Source organism: Populus euphratica, unplaced genomic scaffold, assembly GCF_000495115.2.
Source record: "Populus euphratica unplaced genomic scaffold, PopEup_1.0 scaffold707.1, whole genome shotgun sequence".
Lineage (NCBI taxonomy): Eukaryota > Viridiplantae > Streptophyta > Magnoliopsida > Malpighiales > Salicaceae > Populus > Populus euphratica.
In genome coordinates, this window is record NW_011500574.1 from 69,204 (window position 1) to 77,551 (window position 8,348).

Consider the following 8,348-nt stretch of genomic DNA (forward strand, 5'->3'; position numbering starts at 1 on the left):
ATTTCTATTAAAAATGATAAGAGAAAAGCCAATAATAATTATAAAAATGAGGACCAAAGTTAATATAAAAATTAAATTATAAAGAATTAAATTTAAAAAATATTTAAAACAAAATATATAAAGCAATCAAAAGTTTAAAAATCAAATTTAATATAATCAGTAAATAATATGATATTTTTTAAATTTTCACACTTTCAAAAAGTATTTTATATATATATATATTCAAAAACTCACTTTCCATCTAAAAATGAATTAAAGAGAGACTCAATAATATAATTAACGGTGTGGGTCTAGAAACTATAGCATAGCCGGCCCACTTCACTCTACCTAATAAGACCCGAAGTCCATTAAACCCTAGACAAGACTTTTCTTTTCATTTACGCACACAAAAACCCTAGCAGCAGCCTCCTCCTCGTCGCCTCTGCTAAGCTCAAGCTTTGTCTGTCTGCAAAACCATGGTTGCAAGGAAAAAGCATTACAGACCTCCGGTTAGTACTAAACTCCCTAAACTTGACAGTTAGCAATCTACCTATATTAATTTAGCCATTTTTCCATTGCAGGGTAAGAAGAAGGAAGGCAACGCTGCCAGATACGTTACCAGGTCTCAAGCTATTAAGCAGCTCCAAGTCACGCTAGGTTTTTTCAGGTAAATATGTCTTTTTTTAAATAAATATCAAATGTAATAAATCTTGGTTGTAAAATTGAAGTAAGGATTGATTTGGATAAAAAACTCCAGGAGGTTAAGCATTCTAAAAGGTATATTCCCTCGAGAGCCAAAGAAGAAGTTCAAGGGAAATAATCATACTTATTATCATGTCAAGGATGTTGCTTTCCTTCAACATGAACCGTTACTGGACAAGTTTAGAGACATAAGGGCTTACCAGAAGAAGATAAAGAAAGCTGAGGCCAAGAAGAACGCTGATCTTGCCACGCTTCTTCGAACTCGGGAACCCACTTACAAGCTAGACAGGCTTGTTAGAGAAAGGTTCGTGAATTCTGCATGCTTGCTTCCTGGCTGCTAAATGTTTTACTGTTTTTTGACGTGTTTTTGCTTTTGGTTGCAGGTATCCTAAGTTTGTTGATGCGCTGAGAGACTTGGATGATTGTTTAACCATGGTGCATCTTTTTGCAGCATTACCTGCTGTAGAGAGGGCAAAAATTGATGTGGAACTCATACATAATTGTAGGAGGTAATATTTGCCCCCTTTTTTTCGTTTTTTAAACGATTAGGTAGGAATTCAGAGGTCTGAGTTTATAATTTTATTGGATACCCATTAAAAGAATACTCCATCATTGTATTCACAGTTCATGCATGTTTCAATCTGATTTTCAATCTTCTTTTTTCGCTAGATTGAGTCATGAATGGCAAGCTTATGTTTCCCGTACTTATAAATTGAGGAAGGTTTTCATTTCCGTAAAGGGCATATATTATCAGGTAAACAAGATTCTTCTTGTCGTTTTGATGAATCTGTGATTGTGCATCATGTCCTCCTTACTAGTTGTTCTTGTAAGCTTTGTAGGCTGAGATTGAGGGTCAAAAGATCACTTGGTTAACTCCTCATGCAATGCAACAAGTTTTGCCAGATGATGTCAACTTCAGTGTTATGTTAACCTTTTTGGAGTTTTATGAGGTGAGAGTTTTATGAATGCAGGGTTTCACTAATTTCTATTTTATATTTTGTCTCCTTGATTGTTTTGCATTTGGTATCCTTTGTTTGTTAACTTTAGACCATATCAATAGGAGGATTAATATGACATTAAATAAGCTTATTGAAACAAAGAGAACATCAACTGAAACCCTCCGTGGATAAGGATGAATTTTCTTTTTCACATGTTTTTTCATACAGCAAGAAAGGTTAAAAGTTTTGGCTAGCTAAAGTCCCATTTTCATGGCTCAGCTTGTGAAATTAATGAAAACATTAGAAGCTGAAGGTGCCCATATCAATAGGAGGATTAATATGACATTAAATAAGCTTATTGAAACAAAAAGAACATCAACTGAAACCCTCTGGGAATAAGGATGCATTCGCTTTTTCACATGGTTTTTTCATACAGCAAGAAAGGTTAAAAGTTTTGGCTAGCTAAAGTCACATTTTCATTGCTCAGCTTGTGAAATCAATGAAAACATTTTATAAGTAACAACCTTGTACCCCCCCTTATGATGGCTGTCTCATAAACCAAAGAAGCTGAAGGTGCCCACTAAGCTGGGAATAAGAGACAAGCTAAATCCCATTGTTGATCAACCTTTGATGTCTCAACCTTTGGAAATTAGCTGATGATTTAACTTAGTACTGTTTTGTGGATAGCATTGCATTTTCTTAGCTTGCCATCTTTTTGTGCGATTACTTATTATTTATTTGGGTGCAGACTCTCCTTGGATTTGTCAATTTTAGGCTCTATCATTCCATAAATGTGAAGTATCCACCCATTCTTGATCCCCAGCTGGAAGCTTTAGCATCAGGTATGCCTTGCCTTTTCATGTAGGGAGAAATTTCCATGTTCTGTTACGCGATGCCAATTTTGTGTTATTTATCTGTTAATAATGTTTTTTTGCATGCCATGCTCTATGGCTTCTGTTCCTTTTGTGTACTTAACATATCATGAACTGCTATTGATTCTGCAGATCTCTATGCGCTGTCAAGATACATTGTTTCCAACTCCAGAACCTCCACCTTGGAACCCGAAGCTGCTAGTTCATCTACATCACAGCAATTAGAGGCTCAGGAGAAGGAGATGCAGGCTGATGAGTCTGAACTAAGGCTTGCTCAACTTCAGCATCAACTTCCTTCCAACGAACCTGGTGCATTGATGCACCTGATGGAAAATGCTGAGTGTGAACATGAAGATGATCAAGATACAAAGGAGTGCAGGAGGCTCTTTAAGAATATGAAATTCTTCTTGGGTCGCGAGGTGAGATGGATTGTTCATTGCTATTATAATACTATGTTTTATTTTTGAGGGGCAGCATTTTGTAATGTCCTATTTTCAGAACATACATGTTTCTTTTTGTGGTCTAGGATTCTTATGTTTTCTTCCGTGCTTCATTTGTCAGTTTTAGAGCCTGTTTGGGAGTGGTTGTAGTTGCTTTTTCAAGTGCTTTTCATGCCGAAATGCATCAAAATGATGTTTTTTCATTTTTTAAAAATCATTTTTGAGTTCAGTGTATCCAAATGATCTATAATATACAAAAAAATTATTTTTGAATTTTTTAAAAACGTGGGTTGGCCTGCGTTTCCCAACGCTCGCTTAACAATGCTAATTTTAATACTCTGATTGTCCTTGCTCAAATCTAGGCTCTCCATCTGTTTACAGTGTATAATTGCTAAGCACTCAAATCTTTGCTCAAATGCAGTTCTTAAGTTTCTGTTTTAAAATATCAACCAGTTATTACATCATATACCTTTTATTTTGTTTCACTTTTGTTCTAGGTCATGTTAAATAAACAGCGGAGGATGGCTATTCCTGTAAAACACGGGTGTACATTTACATATTTTTTTAAGTTGTGGAACCTAGGTGTCAAGGAACAGACATTGTTTTGTGGAAACATATTTACTTAATCATGATAGTTTGGCCATGTATGAGGTTGTTTATACAGATCTGAATGATAATTCCTTCATCGTGTGATTGTTGCTTACTGTTTCTTCATTCAAATGGATTGGTATTATGATAATCCCTGGGTCTTGTGCTCATGGCATATCAATTGTTTCTATTTTCAGGTTCCTAGAGAATCAATGCTCTTTGTAATTCCTGCTTTTGGTGGGGTTGTTTCTTGGGACGGGGAAGCTGCTCCATATAAGGAATCTGACCAGAGCATTACTCATCAGGTTTGTTATTTTTTCCTAAACCAAGGGTGCCACATACACTTACAACACTAGCACATGCACATGGCAATGCCTACCCGTTGCTAATGCTTAGAAGCATCCATGTTCATGCATGCATACTTTCACTTCAATGTTTTATGGACGAGTTTCAAGTTCCTAATTTCAGTGTGCCACATACACTTACAACACTAGCACATGCACATGGCAATGCCTACCCGTTGCTAATGCTTAGAAGCATCCATGTTCATGCATGCATACTTTCACTTCAATGTTTTATGGACGAGTTTCAAGTTCCTAATTTCAGTGTTTTCTTTATTAAAGATTGTTGATAGGCCAACCCAAGGTCATAAATACCTTTCAAGAGAATATGTTCAGCCACAGTGGATTTACGATTGCATTAATGCACGGATCATATTGCCAACTGAAGCTTATATGGTGGGAAGGTAATTTTTGGAAAAACAGTCTGAAATGCTCTTTCTTTGTTTAAGTGTGTTCACTTCCCTATTATTTGATCTTATGCACTATTATAGAGCGACAAACAGCATTCAGTTCCTATGTTCTGCAATATTGATTGCGTGGATATCATATTTCACGAGGATCACTTCTTTTCCCTTGTTTAACCATGTAAACAAGGGAAAAACAGTCTCCACTTAAACAAGGGAAAAACAGTCTGAAATCCTTTTCCTTTGTTTAAGTGTGTCCACTTCCCTATTATTTGATCTTATGCACTATTATAGAGTGACAAGCAGCATTCAGTTGCTATGTTCTGTAATATTGATTGCATGGCTATCATGTCACAAATAAAACTTATTGCAGGCATCCACATTTGTTGCTACTGAAGACACGAATCTTCAATTATAGATTGCATTTATAAGGGATTGATGCTTAGTCTCTGCTTTTAATGTAAAAATTATGACTTTTTTTTGACGTGATTGTTCTGCTAACAGGATTCCTCCCCCGCATCTGTCACCTTTTGTTGATAATGATGCAGAAGGCTATATTCCTGATTATGCAGAGACTATCAAACGCTTGCAGGCTGCTGCCAAAAATGAAGTCCTTCCCATGCCTGGAGTAGGAAAAGAAGATTTAGATGATCCTCAAAATTTGTTGGTTGAAGGTTATATTAGTCGAGCAGAGGCTAATGAGGCTGTGAAGACAAAGAAAAAGGTATGTATGTTGTTGAATAGTTGAAGTAGCCGCCCAGTGGACAACTTTGATAGTGTATCAAGGAGGAAAGATTTCCTGCTTCCTTAAATGTGCCAAAAATCTACATTCCAGGTTCAATTGGTGTTGGATCTGTTGTCAGCTGGTGTGTGGAAGCATCTTATGATTCCTATTTTATTTATAACGTGAATGATATAGTGATACCGTAACTTATTCCTTTATGTCTTGAAGGAACCACCCCTAGCACCATTTCTATAAAACAATCTGTGCTAGACATGGTTAAGAAATTGATTGCCCATAATAGAGCAGGGCAACTTGCTTGTGCACTTAGTTGTTTGTGAGTTTTTGGTATGAAATATCAGAGGTGACATACTTGTCAATCTTACTTTCAAGTGGGCTTTCAAAACAAGGGTTCTTGGTACAATACCATTTTCTTGATATAAGAGATAGTAATGTTTTTTCTGATGAATTTATCAATTTGTCATTAGATAGACATAGATTAATGGGTCTACTAATCATCATGCCTGGCATTTGTTTGTGGTGGAAAATTGGAACTTATTATTTGGTGCTTTTAATCGACAAAATCTGGAGTATTTGATTTCAATTGTGTTGTTGTGAGACATGAAGCACCCCGCTATAGTTTGTCGAAGAGAAATTCAAGTTTTCCATTTTGTGGAGTATTGGAAGTTGGAGTTTTCTACTTTTCTTGTGTTATGAAATGGTGAGAAGAGAGGAAAAGCCCTACCATTGTTTTTTAAGGCTTCTTACAATATTATTGCGGAGAATAGTTGTATTTAATTTATTAATGACATCTAATACCTGGCAGCATAAAAGTCTGCCACATATTAGGCTGGAGGAACTTGCACAGCAGGAAATTTTAGTTAGAAAGTGTTGTATTCACATTTGGTTGCTGTTTTTCATTTTTCTGATTGAATGCTATTTGCGATCCAGTTTTATTCTCTCTTACCCCTTCCCCCTCCATTAGCACATGTCCTTTTGCACTGCATGGCATTTGACATGACCCCATTTTGAATGGCAGATGGCGACTCTTGAGAAGCAGTACCATGAAGAGCTACAAAGGGAACTTCAGGGTGCAGTCATGAAGAAAAGCAAGCAGGGCTCTGAAGAGGATGCAAAGGCTAGTGAAGAGTCTGTCCCTGATCCGAAACAGATTGCCGAGGACATTGACACAATGTCAAAATTAGGGATGTCACGTAAAAAGAGGGGCCTTCTGGAAGCTATTGAGGTAACTTTGGTTTATCACCTGTTCTACTCTAGTTATTTCTTGAGGTAGCCTTTTATGGTGCAGCCAAGAATTTTTTCTTGGTGTCATTCAATGATGAATCACATTACTGAAGATTGTAACTTGATGAACCACCCTCTTATATGCATATAAAGCCAGTAAATATAATTTGAAGTTTCACTAGTAAAATAATTAAACTTGACAGAAGATTGGAAAATTAAGGAAAAAAATTGCAAAACTTGGAACGTTGAAGCTACACATTCTCTAAACAAATGATGACCAGTCTTGTGATAGGAGCACATCAACTCTTAGAGTCAAAATTTTGTAACTAAATGTTGATGCATTTGACAGAAAAAATAAGGTCTAAATCTAAGATAATTTAAGAGCATGGGAAAAAGAGAGACACTGGAAGACATTAAAGTTTTGTAGGTGACAGTACAAAATGACAAAATAAGATGGAAAATTTCAATGTTGATTGGCGAAGTGTTCTTAGAATGTAAATGTAATTTGGGTTTGGACATTGGAAATGCCAATCTTTCAGTTCTGGGAATATTTTATTGTGGTCAATTAATAAAACACATGCAAAAAACGTTTATATCTGATTAGTATAAACTACGTTTCTAAGATTCAGTTGGGTTGCAAATTAGCACTTTTCTCTGCTCCTTGGCATGCATTATTTTTTTTTAATTATCAATTGCAGTCTATCATTCAAGCTTTGATCTTGATTTTACTATTAGAGAATACATTTGTTTACTCTAGATCATTGTGGCCAGTGGCAAAACTTCTGGCACCATGGTGATCATTGAGTTCCTTGTAGCATTCTTGTGATTGAATTCTCCTATAGTTGACATTTATAATAAGATTGCTATTTTGGATTTTCTGTATGTCAAGTTTTTTTTTTTTCCTGGTCGTGCTATTTTTCTTTGGTCTGGTGGACATTCTCTGGATTCATGTTTCTCTGAATGGCTTTTTTTGTGATCCTCGTTTCCTTCACTTTAAAGGTCTGCTGTTTCAAACAAACTTACTATTGGATGAGTACTGTTATAAGGTGGGAGAATGATTTAATAGTTAATAGGCATTTGAAAATGTCAGTTGGTTAAGGAACTTTGTTTTGTAGGAGAAACTTCTATTTTTCAAGTCTTCACATGCTATCTGCATTTATCTTACAAGATGACATGAGAAATATGAAGTCTTGTTCATTGATGTATTTCTTCCCATTATTTTTTCAGAAAAGAAAGGAACGGAACACTGCTCGCATTAGCAAGCTGAAGGAGCGGAAGAAGAAGCTGAAAAGCTCAGAAAACTGAAGGGTGCTGGCTTGTGAACGTGGGCACAATTGAAGGGTCGGTGGATTTTGTTACTTGGAAGTTTTGTTAGCTAGTAAATTTGACTTGAGAAGTGTAAAACTTGAACTGCCCCAATATACATTACATCATTTTTTTTTATATAAAAAAAAGGGTGCCTAAATCAGCTAAAAAATGTAGAATCTAAATATTTAGCGCCTTTTTCTTTTTCACTTGCTCATCAGTAATCCCATGCTTGCCGATGCTTTGGTTTACTTCTAATTAATTGAAATAAGAGGTTAAACAATCCGTAGCGTCCCTGGGTTAACACAACCAATTAGTTAATCAGTTTCCTTTACCAATGTAAGAGTGAATTACCGAATCTGTTCCTCACAAATTTGAATCAAATTCTATAGCTTGTAGTGTCGTGGTTGAGCTGGATTGAGAGTGGCAAATGAATGGTGCGCGACAAGATTATTCTCTAGCAGCTGGAAGGGTAAAGCTGATCAGGAGTTCATTCGGCTAGAAGCCATGGGGCCTGTTCATTGCCAAGAAGACTAAATAAATAAATAAATCATTTTGGGCTAAGCTGTTTTAGCTAGCTCTACCTTTTATCATATTGAATAAGTGTTCTAGACACTAGTTGATCTCTCGTATGATCCCAGACAGCCGCCGAAGGCTAATGTGTAAGTGAACTAAGCTATCCTAGCTTTTTTAATGTCTTAATAGTAAAAACTATCCCATCTTTTATCACTTGGTTATCACAGGAGTTGAACTTGTAACTAATGAAGAAATAATACCATTTTAGAAGACGTCAAAATTACAAGAAATGTATCT

At 36.0% G+C, this 8,348-nt stretch overlaps 1 protein-coding gene across 1 annotated transcript; it reads left to right on the plus strand.

The window, feature by feature from the left end:
• The first annotated feature begins 354 nt into the window (after window positions 1-354).
• On the plus strand, window positions 355-7,744 carry LOC105115463 (pescadillo-like protein). The gene is made up of 13 exons (XM_011012351.1): window positions 355-488; window positions 561-646; window positions 737-985; window positions 1,065-1,190; window positions 1,351-1,435; window positions 1,521-1,631; window positions 2,368-2,461; window positions 2,624-2,910; window positions 3,717-3,824; window positions 4,143-4,264; window positions 4,769-4,988; window positions 6,025-6,231; window positions 7,458-7,744. Exons 1-13 carry the CDS (start codon window positions 456-458, stop codon window positions 7,533-7,535), a joined length of 1,806 nt encoding a protein of 601 aa, XP_011010653.1. The 5' UTR covers window positions 355-455; the 3' UTR covers window positions 7,536-7,744.
• Window positions 7,745-8,348: the final 604 nt, after the last annotated feature.

What these genes read in the sequence shown, in the direction of transcription:
- LOC105115463 (XM_011012351.1), top strand. Translation starts at nt 456, where the DNA reads ATGGTTGCAAGGAAAAAGCATTACAGACCTCCG. An exon ending in TAAAGGGCATATATTATCAG is followed by an intron (nt 1,436 to 1,520) that starts GTAAACAAGATT and finishes TAAGCTTTGTAG; the next exon opens with GCTGAGATTGAGGGTCAAAA. An exon ending in CTGTGAAGACAAAGAAAAAG is followed by an intron (nt 4,989 to 6,024) that starts GTATGTATGTTG and finishes TTTGAATGGCAG; the next exon opens with ATGGCGACTCTTGAGAAGCA.